The sequence below is a fragment of the Manis pentadactyla genome, chromosome 4 (genome assembly GCF_030020395.1).
Source record: "Manis pentadactyla isolate mManPen7 chromosome 4, mManPen7.hap1, whole genome shotgun sequence".
Classification (NCBI taxonomy): Eukaryota; Metazoa; Chordata; class Mammalia; order Pholidota; family Manidae; genus Manis; species Manis pentadactyla.
The window spans coordinates 104,515,159-104,531,204 of NC_080022.1; the positions used below are offsets into that span (position 1 = coordinate 104,515,159).

Sequence of the window (16,046 nt, forward strand, 5' to 3'; positions counted from 1 at the left end):
TGTGTCTTGTTATGCTTAAAATGATGACTGTAGGAGTGTGAGTGTAGTTATGGGTGAGGTTTATTTTCTTTCTTATATAACTATTTCTCTGTAATTTCCAAATTCTTTTCAATAAATGCTACTCTTGTAATCAGAAAAAAAGTAATAAAATGCTCACATATCTTTTCAAAAAAATGTAATTAGTCTTAAAGGTGTCTTTTGAGGTAGTTAGGGAATAGATACAATTTCTCATTTGTAAGTGGACATACTGATGCATCATGAAATGCCTTGCCTCAAATCACATAATTCATGACAAAGAATTGGAATCTGAAAGAGAAACCAACCTCTTGGATTTGCCCCTGGCTTCACTTACATAAACTTAGTGAGACTGGCACAGGGCTGCTGTCTCCCAGACACTCCTGGCGGCCTGCTCTCAGGCACTGCCTTCCTCCCTGCACTGACTGCCTGGAAGGGACACAGAGTGAGCCGAGGCTCCGTCTGTCTGGGTCCGCTCTCTCCAGTCTTTCGCCAAAGGAAGGGAAGAATCTTGAAATGTTTTCTCTGGTTTATCACAATTTCCAAATAATTGAATCATTCCGATTGAGATCATTTTAAGTACAATGCTATTGTCAGCAACGGGCAACATTTCCATATTTCTAAATCACTGGAAACCTAACTTGAGAATCATCATTGTTTCTCCTTGAACATTTCTTAAGAACGGAGACTGTGTCTGTTCTTTCCCAGACTCTAGTCAAATTCCCAAAAGAAAAAACAGTACAGTTGTTGTGGAATATTTCTAAATACTCATTAACACACTAACCATCATTTTTAGAACATCATACCTTGAGGGCACAAATCCGGATGTGGTGGACAGTGCTTGCCACATGTAATACCTTATTACCACATGAGATGACTCATTCGTCAGTGTGGGATCTCTCAGTTCCATTTGGAAAATCAATAAATCTTGTGATTTACTTTCAAGTGGATCTTTTAATTTTTTGAAGGGCCAAACAATCACAACTATTTCTTTCTTTTGGTCATGGCTCTTGATAAACAAAATTTGATTACTTGGGCTCACCTATAGAGATTTGACTTCAACTGATCCCCAGTAGGACCCAGGCATTGGTATTTTTTAAAAATTTTCCTTTGATAATTCTGATGCTCAGACAAGGTTGAGAAGTACTAATTAAATTAAACTCTGAATATTTGCCTCTATGACATACTTAGTACCTATGATTTACTTGATACCCAGTCTTCGATAAAATTGAACTTAGGTTTTTCCATGTGGCTTCCAGAAATGTACTGCCAGAATTTTACATTTGTCCAATACGCCAGTCCCCTCAAAAGAAGCACCAAAGAGAGACACCTGTTTTCTTACATCTATAGCTCAATTTAGGGAGAATGACTTTCTTGCAATATTGAGTCTCCCAGTCCATGGACATTATTCATTCCTGCCTTTATTTAGGTCTTATATCAGACAGAGTCCAGTGAAGAGATGGAAACCAGATCAGTAATTTAAGCAGGGAAAATCTGATATTAAAATGTGTTAACTGGAACAACTAGTAAAAAGGTGGACAACTATGTAAAAGGGTAGAAGATGACTCTGAGTGGTACAGAAGGAGCAATGGCTGAAAACACCTACTCCTTCCGGGGCAGAGGGATAGTGAATTAGTAAAGATACTTGGAATCTTAAAAGGGACCCCTCCCCACTGCCAAGGCCAGGATTCAGGCCTCCTCTTTGGAGGAGGTATGGCTCCATAGAAACAAGACAGTCATCCAGGGAGGGAGAATCTGGAGGGGGTGGGAGCTGGCTTGTCAGGGCTGCCTGTCATTGGGTGGGGAAGGAAGTTGCCAGAGGGAATGGGCTAAACAGCTGGTCTCAGGACTTCTGTCCTGGTGGGTAGGAGCAGTGATGATGGATATCAGTTGTTCATTCCCAACCCCAGGGAGAAAATTTTCAATATTTCACTTGACCTGTTCTCTTGATGTTTTTAGAGCCTGTGGGCAACACCCAGGAAAAACAATCTAGTTCGCCAAAACTCCAACCTTTTGTTATCAGTGGGAAATGACTTATGGTAAGAAGGGCAGGCTTCAAAAGGAAAATGAGGCTACCAAAGAAACCTCTGATACCTATGTTGAAAGACAGAAGAGTTCTGCTTCTAAGCCAGGAGCATCTGCCTCTAGGGCACGGGGGCTCCGAGGTCACTCCTGCCTCCCTGCAACTGGATCTAGCATTAGTACTTTCTCCCCACCACCACTCTATTCCAAAGTGGGGGCAGCTGATTTTCTGTACAGTAAGCATGGATCCAGATGTGGGAAGATGGAGTCTTGTCTGATTAGTGTTTTCAGAGGAGTCAGGAGGAGAGGCTCTTCTATGTAAAGGCAGAGATGTGGATAGACGGGTGCTGATGGGAGAGAGAGAAACTTGTGTGAAGGAGCAAGGAAATTTGAGACACTGTCCATTTGGTAAGAAAGAGGAAAGACACAAAAATCCCCCAGAGGCTGTAAAATATTCGTGATTCAGATTGGTAGCAAAAGAGCCCTATCAGAGAGAAACTCATTTTGAAGAAGAAACTGGTGACCTTAACACCTTCAGGACAGGATATTGTGGATGAAATAATTTGGGGGCACCTTTTTGAACTTAGGCAAGTGCCCCTTTATTGACTTGAGAACAGAGATCTGAGGCCGAGGGAGCATAACTGAGCTGCCTGGAGCTGGAACAGGTGCCAGAGGCTACTCTGGCCACTCCAAACTCCCCACTCTACCTCCATCTTCTGCTCGAGCCTTACCCCAGCTCCACACCTGGGCCCCAGACTCCAAGCTACTCCCCTCAGTATTCTCTTCATGATTCTCTGTCACCTGGCAGAGGGAGGAGAAAAGTCTGAAGACTGGAGCCAAGATGGCCATCGACGGAGCTGAGTGACACCAATCCCAGCAGCCTGAGGAGACCCCATACAGGTGGGACGCAGGGCCCAGGGCCTGTCATTGGAGAAAGGAGACACTTCCCAGGAAAGAACAGAGGAGGCTCTTCCTGACCCTAGGAACGCTGTAAGAGATTTTTATTTAATTTTACCTTGACACCATTTTGAAAAGAGGAAAAGGTTTCCTTGAATTGTCTCAAATTCAAAACAGTAATGTGAGTGTATTTGTCTATGTGTATGTATGTACATACATGTGTGTGTATGTGTGTCTTCAGATACAGGCTCCATTGAGAGAAGAATGAAAAGTGGGATGAACCTATGAGTACCCAGGGCACCATGGAACATTCTATTTTAAAAGAGCTGTAAATTACATGTTTTGGATAACCTTCCTTTCTTCTCTCCCTCCCTCTCTCCCTCCCTCCCTCCCTTCTATCTCTCTGTCTTCCACTGTCTTTCTTTCCTTCTTTTTTTTGCTTGGAAGCAAAACATTGCTGTTCTTAGAGTTGATTCTTTCTAGTGGCCCTAACCCTAAGGAAATACATAGCACAGCAGAAAGTGAAGGGGCCAGGGTCTTCCTCTGACACTGAGCTGGAGCTCTGTGACCCTGGGGAACACACATGCACCCTCCCAGCTCGATTCCACTCTGTAAAAAAGGAGGTCAGACCAGGTTATTTCTGGTGGAGAATTCTCATTCCAAAAGCTAAGTATTTTTAGTAAAACCCAAACTGCCTGTGCACAAGATTCCTATCTAATGTATAGCTCCCTACCCAACTCAAGAATCAAATATTGCCTGAGCAAGACTCCTAGTGGTACTCAGTTCTGTGGTAGACATTTCAGATATGTGGGAAATGGACTCAAAGGAAAGTACAAGGACTTGCTCAAGACCAGACCACCCAATTTCTCAGTTGTTGTTTATTTTCCTACATCTTGTCCTTGCCAACCCTTCCACTTGATACCAGATCTGTCTATGTGTGTAAATGGAAGATACACTTGGCCCAGACAGCCCTGGCTGGGAGTTGCATGCAGAGCTCCTGGTTCCTTCTCTCCCAGTATGCAGGATGTTGGAGGTTGGGGAGCAGGCCTGCAACTTGATGGTGTCCCCTTTAGGGAACAGGAGTGTCTGGCAAGTGAGAAAGCTGCAGTGAAGGGGAGCTTGTGGCATCCAGCCCATGGATAGACCCTGGACACTCATCCTAAGCTGCCTGCCCATCTCTCTCTTTGAGGAGCTGGAAATACTCAGCCTCCTGAATCCTCTAAGAGAGCAAGGTGATTTCAGTCACACATATTTCAATGACATGGAGGTCCAAACAGGAAGCCAAAGGGAACTGGCTTTTCAATTTGTGTTTTTCTTAAGGCAGCATGTACCAAGGAATGGACAAGACCAATGTTCCTGCTATAATTCTAAATGTCAGCAGCCAAAGAAATCTACCACGGCTTTCACTATTTAGATATTAAGGTTCTTGCACTGCATATGGACTGTGGGGAGCCTGTGTTTAGAAGTCAATGCAGGACCTTAACTGACACTCCCATACCTGCCAGGATCCACTGATGTGAACCAGGAGTCCTGCACCAAGCAGAATTTGATTACCCAGATGGCAACTGTTTCTTAATTCAAAACTTTAACATCGCCTTTTTTTTTTTTCCCATTATGAAAAATAAGAAGGGGAAGACAATATATTGAGTTTGAACACTCCTGGTTTATGAGATTAGAGGAATGAGAGGGAAGTGGATGCCTGGCCTTGGCCAGCTCTCTGCAGCACGCTGCCTGGCTGGCTCAGCCACCTGCTCCAGGAGCGGGAGGGATGGGCCTGAAACCCAGCCTCCTCTAGGGTCTGTTCTTGGGGAGCTCTAACAACTCTCCCTCACTAATTAGCAATTGCATTAGCAGATGGGTTTTTCCTGTCTTTTCTTTTCAAGGAAAAAGAAGAAAAGGTTTTAAATTGCCTTCAGATACAATGCTTGCTTTATCCCGAGGAGGCTGTGCTGTATCAGCCCTTGCCGTCCAGAACATGGATATGCAGGCTTCTTACTCTGATGTGGAAATCTTGGCTGGGCTACTACTACAGTGTTTTAGTGGGCTATCTCCCTGCCTCATCTGTGGTTTTGTGATAACCAGACCAGCTCAAATGGGTGGAGAGTTGACTGACCTCTACCCACCCGACTCCTGCACCCTGCCCTCTGGTTACTGCTGTCTGCTGGCTGTGTCAGTAGACGGATCCGCTGTTGGATAAAGAAGGTTGGTGGAGGAAGAGACAAGCCAGCACAAAGTAGATTCTGTTCTCAGTTTCTTCTCTTCTAGACAAATTTTCATGGATGTTTTCATCCTTGCTCAGGCCTTGTTTCTCCCAGGCTGAATAGGAATTAGAAACCAAGAAAATTCTTTACATTTTTTTGAACAGTTACTGTATGGCAGGCAATGTTTAGTTCTTCAACTGGAGCATATCAATTGATCCTCACAGCAGCCTAGTAATACAGCTGCTGATAAAATAGATTCAAGTTTTGTGTGAGCAAGAAAAAGGCTGTTTTTGTTGCTTGAAGGAGGTATTTTATTGGGTTCCACTGTCATCTCCACCACTACCTCTACTGTCATGGTCACTACCAGATACTAAATGTCAAATTGACAGGAGACTTGTCAAAAAAAATAAAGAGCTGAGGTTTGTTCACACAGGGACATCTTTTACTCAAACTATCTGGACAACTGAAGCAAAAATATTCATGAATTTGGCCTTTCACTGTTCCCTTCTTCCTCTCTAGTCTTAGTTTTTTTGTGTGGAATGGTGAGCCAGGTTGCTTGACTTTTCTTGAGTCTGTAGGGTTGAATCAAGAACTGGTCTCTTTGACAGATGTGGAAGACAACAAAGCCCTTGGTCTGTCTGGAACTGGGGTTAGCTAAAAAATATAAGGAAAACTGGGTGAAATGCCTGCAGTTTTCCAGCAAATTGAACTATCTGCTGGGTCCAGGTTGCTGTATGCTAACAGATGGATAAAGTTATGTCCAAATTGCAGTTTTTCAGTGGTGGATAACTGGAATTGTAACAGGAATTAAAATGTGTGTATGCACAAAAAAGGAAGAAAACAAAATGAATATGTCATCTCAAAGATACATGGGGAGACATAAATGCCTTGAAAATCTGAATTCAGTAATACCATCAGAAGTGCTTTGTAAATGCACTGATGGTGAAGGCTTATCCCAGGGTTCTGGTACTGCCAGAGAAATCTTTCCAAAGCCCAAATCTGATCATGCCAGCTCCCTGCTTCAAACCCTGCAGGGTCTCCCTATGTCTCCCTATGGCCTGCAGGGTAAAGTCCAAGCTGTTAGATTGGCAACCCAGTCCTCCACAGTCTGGACTCGCTCACCTGCCAAGCCTATCTCCTGTTGCTCTCTCTCACACAGCCTATACTCTGGCCATTTTAAAAACTGACCAACCCTTCAACAGACAGAGTTTTTTAATGTCCTGAAGGCTTTTCCCATGCTGCTGTGTTTGCTTGCACACACACACACACACACACACACACACACACATTGCTCCACTTGATGAACCCTTATCCATCTTTCAAGGGCCAGCTATAGAAGCCTTCCACAGGCAGAGTTGACCCATTCTTCCTTCATGCCCCCATCATATGCTGCATAAATACAGCACTTCTCACTCTGTTACTAATATCTTTTGCATGTCTTTCTCTTATGCCAGATGGTGAATTATCTGAGGGTAGAGAATGTGTCTTAGTCATCTGTATAAGCCAGCACCATGCATGGTGCTAGGCTCAGAGGGATGCCCAACACTGCCTATTCTGGGGTTTTACATGAACTAACTCTCACTTCTGTTAAACAGGGTAGGGTGCCAGAGGTAGAGGTTGTAAAGTATTCTTTACGAGAGAAGAAAGAGAGGGAACCTTTCTTAGGGGCTTATCTGTAAGGGTCCACATGTGGAAATCATGCATAAACCAAAATGGCAGCCTCCAGAGAAAAATCTAAGTTGTTAAAAATGAATTGAGCTGGTTACTATTTCTGTACATGACCTACTTCTGGTTACTTCCTACTGCTGTTACAAAAACTTCCAGACTTTTGTAAATGAAACAAACCACTTCTTGAGGGTTTTGTAGTCTCATCTTTTCATTCGACTGAAAGGAAAATCTGCACAGCCCTTGAAACCTGATTTCAGTGCAAAGGCATCTATGGAAGAATACTGTTCTCAGTCAGACCATCTTCCACAGATCTTTCTCAACTGTTTTCCCATGGAAGATTTAAAGGCCACAAATAGCAAATCCATCCACCTCAATGGTAGCTCTCCTTTCCTTAGTGCTCTTGGCTGTATTCCCAAGTACAGGAAGGTTAGCTGGCAGTTATCTCCTGCAACCTCCTCTGTTTCAGGCTTGCCCATGCTGGGCTGGAAGGCTGCCTGAAGCCATGTCTGTACTGTCTAGGTGCAGATGCGACTCTGGTAATAGAATATAGTTTGGTCCAGATCCCTTATTGGTTGCCATTTGATATTTATTCGCAGTGCTCCAGTGGTTGTTGATTTGTACAAAACAAATGGTGAGTTTTTACATGCCATGATATTGTAACATTTAATGGTGTTTTGAATTGGACCGAGGGGACAGAAGAAGTGTAAGTGGCTTTCTGGGGTACCTAGGAAATAGTGAATAATAAGATTGCATGCTTAAGATTGTTTCCATGTTAGGCCTAGTGCAAGCTGGGCCAGAGACTTCTGTCCTTCCAGATACCTAGCTCATCAACATCGCAAATTTTTGCCTCCTATGGAAAATGCTAACTTTGGTGTATGCTCCACTCATATTCTAAAGCCCTTAATTGCAATGCCATGTTTTTTTTTTTTCAATTCATCAAGTACATACTCAAAGTGCTAACATTCTTGGCTCAAAATACTGACTTGCATCATATTTTTCATACATCTGCTGACTCTATTCACAATGACTGAGCCAACCCTCAATGGTTGTGTCAAATCCTTTTTGAAGCCATCCACACTTGGCAGCCTTGGGGTCTGTAAATAAATGTTGAGTCTCTGGGCCAGTTTAAACTGTGCCCCAACTTTGGAGCTTAAAAGATCTGATAGGATAAGAAGCCAGATACAGAGGCAGAACTTGCCCCACCCTCTCTTCTAGAAGTACAGTTGACCCTTGAACAGCACAGGTTTGAACTGTCAGACGCATCCACTTATACGGGGATTGTTTTCAATAAATATATTGGAAAATATTTTTTGAAACTTTGTGATAATTTGAAAAACCATATCCTCTAGCTTACTTTATTGTAAGAATATAGTACATAACATGTACCAAATGTGTTACTTGACTGTTTATGTTATTGGTAAGGCTTCTGATCAACAGTAGACTATCAGCAGTTACATTTTGGGGGAGTTAAAAGTTATATGTGAACTTTCAACTGCACAGGGGTCAGCATGCCCTAACCCCTGTAACCCCTGTGTTGTTCAAGGGTCAACTGTACTGTTTATTTCCTGCACTGCTCAGGGAGTTTGAAAAGATACACAAAAGTTCTGCCACTCTCGGGGGTCTATCCCATGACACGTACTCCCTGAGTCTCAGTTTCTTCATTGTAAAATGAGGGGAGTCTCTGATCTCTAAGTTTCCCTTCAGAAGCTTTTTCCTAGATGAGGAAAGGAGCCTTTCTTAAGAAAAGGACTTTACCTGCTTTGGTCACCTACATTCCAAGATTTCCTTTCTTGCATCTGAAACTTCTGCACCACAGTCCTGGCCGTAGCTATCTTTCTGTCTTAATTCCATAGGCCCACCCAGAGCTCTAGGTTGTGACCAGACACAGATTCTTTCCATCACTTTTTCCCATAAAGAGTTTGGGAACTCCTGCTTTTCCATCATATTTTTTCCTCTCACCTCATTAAAATTAGCCCTCAACTCCTGACAACAACCTTTACCCCTAAAATACCCCCTGAAGACTGCCCAGAATTACCTAGACCATAGCACTTGGGTGTGGTATTTAGAGAAAGTATCAGCTTTAGAGGAGCAATAATGAGGCCCTTTCTGCTATTCTGAATTGTTTTTGGTGAATATGTTTCTTTCAATAGGACTGACAGAGAAAATGGTATCAAATACCTTGAAAATGGGATGGATATTTGCCTCTGGAAGTGGGATCAGGTGAGTCAAAACAGGAGCAGGAATGTTTCTTGATCTATACAGGGCATTTCTATAACATAATGGCTTTCTGCCTTACAATGTGAACTGATGAAGAGTTGGAATAGGAGAAATGGCTCTAGTCAAGGTCTTGGTTATTAAAGAGGCATGAGGAAACCCTCTATATTTGTAAGAACAAGTCATTACCATTCTCCCACCACAAATCTCTTGGTGCTATACTCAGAGACTAAACTTGAGAAGTAGGACGATGGTTCCCATTTTGCAATTTTGAGGCCAGGCTCCCCTAGTCACTAGCTGAGTGGCCTTGTGGGAAGGAAGTCCCTTAGCCTCCAATTTCTCATTCTGTAAAATGCAGCTAAAGCCCTTTACCTTCCAAACTTGTGACAGTTCAAGGATACTATATATGTAAAAGTGCTCTGTGTAAGCAAAGGCCTTCATACATACATAAAATACAGATTTTTAGTTAACATTTCTTATATTTTTCTGCCTTTTCCCCACTCTGTAATACAGTTAGAACTTTGAGGCCTTCCTGGAAGGGTCTTCAGGAATCTTCAGCTGGAAAATAAAAAGCTCTAGGGACAAAGGGAAATTCCTTGATCTATCAGGGTTATACTGTTGAATGAAAAAAAAAGTGATAATTTTATTTATGAAGGGAGAAAAAGGACATCAGCTAGCAGGAAAAATCCAAATCATTCAGACTTTAGCTTTTTACATTTTGTTATTGTTCTTGCTACACTTTTTCCATTGTTTTGGAACAATGGAAACGGGGAGTGTTTTCAATAAATATATTGGAAAAGGACTCAAGGATGATAAATCTTAAACAAGCTAAGAGATCTTTAACAAGCAAAAGTCTCCTACAAGTTAGCAGTAATGGGAATCTGTAAGGGCATGTAAATAAAGCATTTTCTAGAACCTTGGAGACAGAGCCCTGATAACATATTGTAAATGCCGGCTGTTGAGTTATCAGTCTTGGGAGCTCTATTCTGAATTTGCAAGGCTCTTTCCGCAGTCATGAATTTGAATTCAGTTTATAATTTGTCTGCTCTTCGTGGCCTGGACTGATTTAACCAAGCCTGAAGATCACTGGAGGAGGCCCTAGCCCTTACAAGAGGAAGAGACTCCTGTAAGAGACAGTAGCTTCTAAAAAAGAATAAGAATTACTCTAATGTTCTTGTAACACAGTTGCTAGTTTTTACTTTTTTTTCTTCCTTTCCTCCTTCCTTGCTTCTGTCCAGTCCTTCTTTATTCCTTCCTTCCCCACTTCTTTCAAGCTTCCCATCTTTATATGTTCATGTTAAATTAATACTTAGCATTGACAGGGCCAGCTTTAACTTGCTTAGGAAGTTAATATTTTCCATTTTTTGTAGCAATTCCCATAGATGTGGACTGACTTTCACCTACATATCCTGTATACCTGACTTCCTGAGAACATTGTTAATAATAATACTTTGCTTTCTAAATGTAGGAGACCTTCAGCTACTGCTAAGCAGCAGAAGCTATAAGAAAAGGGAAGTCCCACAGCACAGGCAGGTCAGGAATTTCTGGGGGGTGGGGGTTGGAGTCCTAGGCTCCCGATCACACTCCAGGCCCAGGGGCCCTTAGAGCACACATGGCTGCCCTGGAAGATGTGCTGCTGTTCCAGGTGGGAGGCATGGAGAGAGATCAGGCAGGAGGTCCTCATACATGTCCTCCTCGAGTAAGTCCCTTTTGCTTTTATATGCATTCCTTTAGGTTTCAGATGTTTCTCCCCTAAAAAGTGAATCCCCAAACTGAACAAGCAGGTTCCATTCACATAATAGCGTGAATGAATTCATTGGACGCCCTCTAGATTGTCATTTGGGATCTTGAAGAGGAGGAAGAGGAGGAGGGAGCTTGGGACCTCTTTCAAGGCCAGCTCAGACCCACTCCTCCTGGGGTCGAGCAGAAAGTGAATAGCGTGGATCCCTGGTCAGAAGGTTCATTCGGGAGGGCACCAAGAGGCTGGGGAGGCCATCTGCAGAGAGGTGGGGTCCCTCGGCGGGCGCTGGCTGCAGTCGACCCCCCACCGCCACCCTGGCGCATCACTTAGTCCCAGAAGAGCTCCCAGATGCAGTAGAAAGGCCCTTCCGCGCAAGGTTTGTGTCCCGGGTCTGCATAGATGCTGGGAGCCCAGTTCGGAAAACATACCCGCATCCACTGCGGACATTTGGTGCCCTACAAAGCAGACCGGTCACGCAGGGCGGCGGGAGGAGGGACGCGGGAGCTCCGTGGCCGCGAGGCTCCGCTGTGCCCCAGCCGACACGCCCCGCAGTGGCGCAGCCGCAGCCTCCCGAGACTGGTGTTCGGGCGCCCGGGGCCCGACGCCCTCCTGCCGGGAGCCCTGACTGGCAGCAACTGGCGCGGCCCGGGCCTGGGGGTGGAGCTAGGGGAGTGGGCGGGGCCAGGCCGACAGCCGGTGTCAGGTTGCTCCGGTAACAGTGACGTGATGCGGCATGGGCGGGGCCAGCACGCAGGTTGCATATTTTAGGAAGTGAGGAGGCGGCGCGGGCTGGAGCTGCGGCGGGGTCTGGGTCGTTGAGCAGCGGCGGGAGGAGGCGAACACGTGGCAGCAGCGGCGGTAGCAGCCCCGGCGGCAGCGGCGGCGGCGGCAGCGGCCCAAGCTGCCGGCCGTCCCTACCTCCCGCCCGCAGCGGTCCTCGCTCCCTCCTCTGCGCTCCCCGGGCCGTGCTTGCTTGGCCGGGAGCTGCTCTCTTCTTTTCTCTCTGATTCTCCAGCGACAGGACCCGGTGCCGGGCACCGACCACGCCACCATGGGGAGAGGGGTGAGTGTCCGGCGGGCCCAGGAAGGCGAGGAGGAAGTCAGGAGGGCGACCGCGGCTCGCGGGCGGCGGAGGAGGAAGCGGCGCGGCGCGGAGCGGGCTGGCAGGGCGGAGAGGCTTAAAACACGACGCACTTTGGAAATGGAGGGAGCGCAGTCATGGGGGACGGGAGGGCGGGGAGGGAGCGCCGAGGGGTCGGAGGGCGTCAGCGCGGGGCGGGGCGCAGAGCCCGGAGAGGGGCTGCGGGCCCCTGAGGCCGAGCGCGCCGGCGGCCGGCGCTCCTGGAGGAGGGGGCGGGCGGCATCCCGGGACCCGCTCCCCTCCCTCCACCCGCCTTCACCTCCCATCCCTCGCCTTCCTTTTTCCTTCCGCCCTCCGTGCCCAGAGGAAAGGCGTGCTCCTCCCCTTCCCCTGGGGCGCTCTGCCCTGTCGCCTCCCGGGCTGCCGTTCCCGCCGCCCCGGCCCCGCGCGCCGGCGGGGCTTCCGACGAATGAGCGGCCCTGGGCGCCCAGGCTCCTTCTCCGGTAGCTGCTGGGTCTTCGCCAGTGCCCTGCAGAGGCGACCGCCCTCCCCCAGAGAAAAATACTGGCTTCTCCTTACTGCGGAGCCGGTCAAGCTGGCTAGTGCCAGAAAGGGTGTGTCTTTGCGGCCCTAAGAGGGCCTTTAAGGTATACTTTTGAGTGCTTTACTGGGATATTTCCCATAAAAATAGAGATGCGGCCGGGGCAATTGGAGCGGTCGTTTTGATACAGGAGGGGTGTGTAGATCATTCGGAAGGATGAGCCTGGAAGGAGCATAGGCTGGCCTACGAGGGCCTCTGGGTACGATAAACCGAAAAAGGATTAGAGGCGGCCCAGTACTCAGTGGTATGGGCGCTGACCTGCGGAAGAGCAGTTCCCGGAGGAACGAGGCGTCTCCGGGCCGGAGAGGAGAATGCACAGAGCTGTGGGAATACCACAACTACGGCTCTTCCCTGCATTTCTGTGACCGGGAGCTGTGGTAACCCGTAGCAATGGCAAAAGACTGGGTGGGTCCTGGACCTCAGCGGGGCTGAAGTCTAGTTGAGAAAGTTGAAAACAGAATAACCCCCTAACGTATCAATTCATGAGATAAAATGAACAGATCTGGAGAATTCTGGGAGGGAGGATCCGCTCCGTTATATCCAGGGCTTTCGCAGCGCCCGGCACTTAGTAGGTCATTGAAGATTCCTAGGGCGGCTCAGCGCGGAATGGAGTGATGGGGGCAGTGAGAGGCTGCAATCTATGGGGACTCTAAATGGATTTTGAAGGTCATCGAAAGGCTTGGGCCTCTTAGGGAGAAATGGGAATGTACAACTTGTATCTTTTAAAAGCACAAAATGTGGAGGCCTGGCCGAGGTCAAGTAGCAGAAGGCAAAGAGCTGAGTGTCAGCCTCTGTACTCCCCACAGTGGAAACTGGGTTAGTGGCCTCTGCGTGCACCCCACTATCAAACGCTAGGTCATTCCATAAACGAGCTCTTTATACAGCGCATTTCCTTTATCTCTATCTCTCACCAAACAAAAGTTTATTTCCTGAGCCAGACTTCACTGATTTGGGGTTGTGTAGGGATCGTAGATGTACCTGAGGCCTAGGAAGGTGAAGGGACTTGCTCAAGGTCAAATGGTTGGTTGGTGACACACCAGTGATTCCTGATTCCTGAGGGGACTGTGGTCTTCAGCTCCTTAACATGGCCTTATGGGCAGAACTTAACTTTACAGTTTTTCAGATGAAACCAGGGTATTTGTGGTATTGAATTAATGTACCAGAGAGATGTTTGAGTAACTCAGTTATGTTCATGTATCTGTGTGTCTCCTTCATAATCACATGCACAGTAGTGGTAAAGATGACAGCACCTGGGTTGTGGGTTCAACCATGACGTCTTATGGATCCTAATAAAGTGTCTAGTGGCTGACAAACATGATTGAACTACAGCTGGCTAACTCGAATACACTAGTTATCTGTTGGGCTGTATTTAGTTTTTTGAGGGCTCTGATAAATTGAAAACTTAAGGGTGTGTGTGTGGTGGTGGTGGTGCTGGTGCTGGTGGTGGTGGTGATGGTGATGGTGATGAGTATCCTGGGATAAGTTACCCTTTTTCTCCCCAGTGACTTACTGTGGATAGTCCAAATGTTCAGAAGAATATTTTATGCTGAAATGTTGGGATTTTTCCACATGGGGATTAAAATGTGGGTGGAGTGGTGACTAAAGCCCTGCTGATAATTGGTTTACCAGGAAGCTGGGGCTGGCAGCTCATTTTTAAGGTCATTGTTAATTTCTTCCCCTCCTCTTCCCACTGCTGTTGGAGGCTTAGGTTTTAATGGTACTTCAGGTGATTTTATTTCTTCTTAAAATGCTAGGTCCTAAGCTTTGGGCCAGAAAATGAAAGAACAGGTCCTGCTGAATCATTCCTGGATAAAATAGGATTTTGTCCTTTTTTTCATATTGGGTGTTTTTGCCAGTGACTTGGCTTAAATGCACAGCTGGGCCTACCACCCACAATTATTTAACTCACCAAAGGTACACAAGAGACTTTCTCTTTTGTCAAGCTTACAAAAGATAGGGGGTAGAGGGGATGTCACCAGGTCCTTCACCCAGTTTTCCATTGTTTGAATATTAACTTAGTTACCTAGAAAATAAATCATAGCTTATGGGTAGTGATTTAGAGAGGACCAGGGAAAAGGTTCAGGTGCAGGTTGCACAAGGGATACACATGTCAGCAGAAATGCTGCTCCTATGGTGACATTATCAGCTGCCCTTTTGGAGCTCAACTTGAAAGGGTGACTAAATCTCCTCTGGCTGCTGTGAAGCTAGTACTTTAGACTGAAAACGTTGTAAGGCCAAGTCTTGGGAATGGAAAGTTGCCCAGCCCTGTCCGGGAGCAAGTGCAGTGGCTGCAGGAGGAACTGGGGGCCAAGAAGAGCATAGGGATTGCATCACGCCTTCTCCTGTTAAGTGTTCTATGTGTGAGTGTGACAGTTCCCCTGCTCCGGGTTCCTTCTGTCCTCTGTTCTGAGGGTGTATCCTCTTTTGGTAATGTGCTGGTTGTTAATATGTAGGTTCTCTGCCAGTAAGTTTGTAACACTCTAGTGACTCACCTTTGGGTGGGAGGGTAGGAGGGGGAGAGGACTTCATCATACATCTGAGGCTGAGAGCAGGCTAAATCCCACAATCAAATAAAAAGAGGGTTTGTTTTTTAATCCAGTAAAATGTTTATCCAGGTGAGGGCTAAGAGATAAAATATTCAGATCTCTGGAAGGGTTATTTCTAAATTGCATTAAAAAATAACAAGTGAGTGGACTTGGTACTTATCCATGCCCTATCCCAGAACCCTTCTAAATCAGTTTTCTGATTAGTTTAGCAACAGATTAACACATGAGGGACTTTCTGTTCAAATCAGGTTATGATATGTATCCAAATTTAAGAATGAGAAAGAGGCTTTAATTCCAGGATTTTGTGTGGAATAGTAAGTAAAATTAGTTTCATCACTTCAAAACAAAAAGGTTTAATTTTTAAAAGGCCCCGGGAGCTTCAGTTTTTCATCTGCCCCTTAGGTAGAATACTCACCCTGAGGACCAAGTGAAGTCATCTCTGGAGTGTGAGTGCAAGCCAAGGATGAGCTGTGGCTGTTGGGTTTACCAAGTATTTGGCACTGAGAGAAGATCCAGTCTTTTATAAACTATGGGGATGCTGTTCATCAGTTAATCTTAGGCCCTTTCAAAACTAAAGAACAGGTTTTCTTTCACCTGGGAAACATACTAAATATTGAAAATATTGGGAAATACTATTAATTGCTCTCCAAAGAAAGCCAAGTGGGAGTGTCAGTTGACATTGTTGACCTATTTAATAGCATCTTAGAGTTGCCATCTACCTTCACTTTCCAGGTAGAGAACTTTACATCTTTAAAGCCTTTGTAAAAGGACTGCAAAGTAAAATGTGCTTTTTTAGCCTTCTGTGATGGGAGGGAATGTGAACATTCATGCTGTGGTACCTCCTTCTAGCTGCCCAGGGCTCTCTGCCAGCCTGCAGGCCAAAAGAAGAAACACGAGTGTCAGATCAGATGGGCTCACAGTAATCAGAGTGGCTGCATTTGGACAGCAAAACACTGGGCAGGCTGTTGCCCCATCCCTGCCAGAGCTGTCCAGTTCTGCAGTACTCTGAGAATACATGTCCAGTGAGTGATGATGTGGAGTAGAGAATTTTAAAAATCCA

General features: G+C 45.9%; 1 protein-coding gene across 1 annotated transcript in view; it reads left to right on the plus strand.

Moving 5' to 3' along the window:
* Window positions 1-11,530: 11,530 nt before the first annotated feature.
* The window catches only part of ATP1A1 (ATPase Na+/K+ transporting subunit alpha 1), a 29,003-nt gene continuing 24,487 nt past the window's right edge, over window positions 11,531-16,046 (plus strand). The window contains exon 1 of the mRNA XM_036924474.2: window positions 11,531-11,821. Within this exon, the coding sequence (XP_036780369.1) occupies window positions 11,810-11,821 (12 nt within the window). The 5' untranslated portion in view covers window positions 11,531-11,809. The remainder of the gene's footprint in view (window positions 11,822-16,046) is intronic.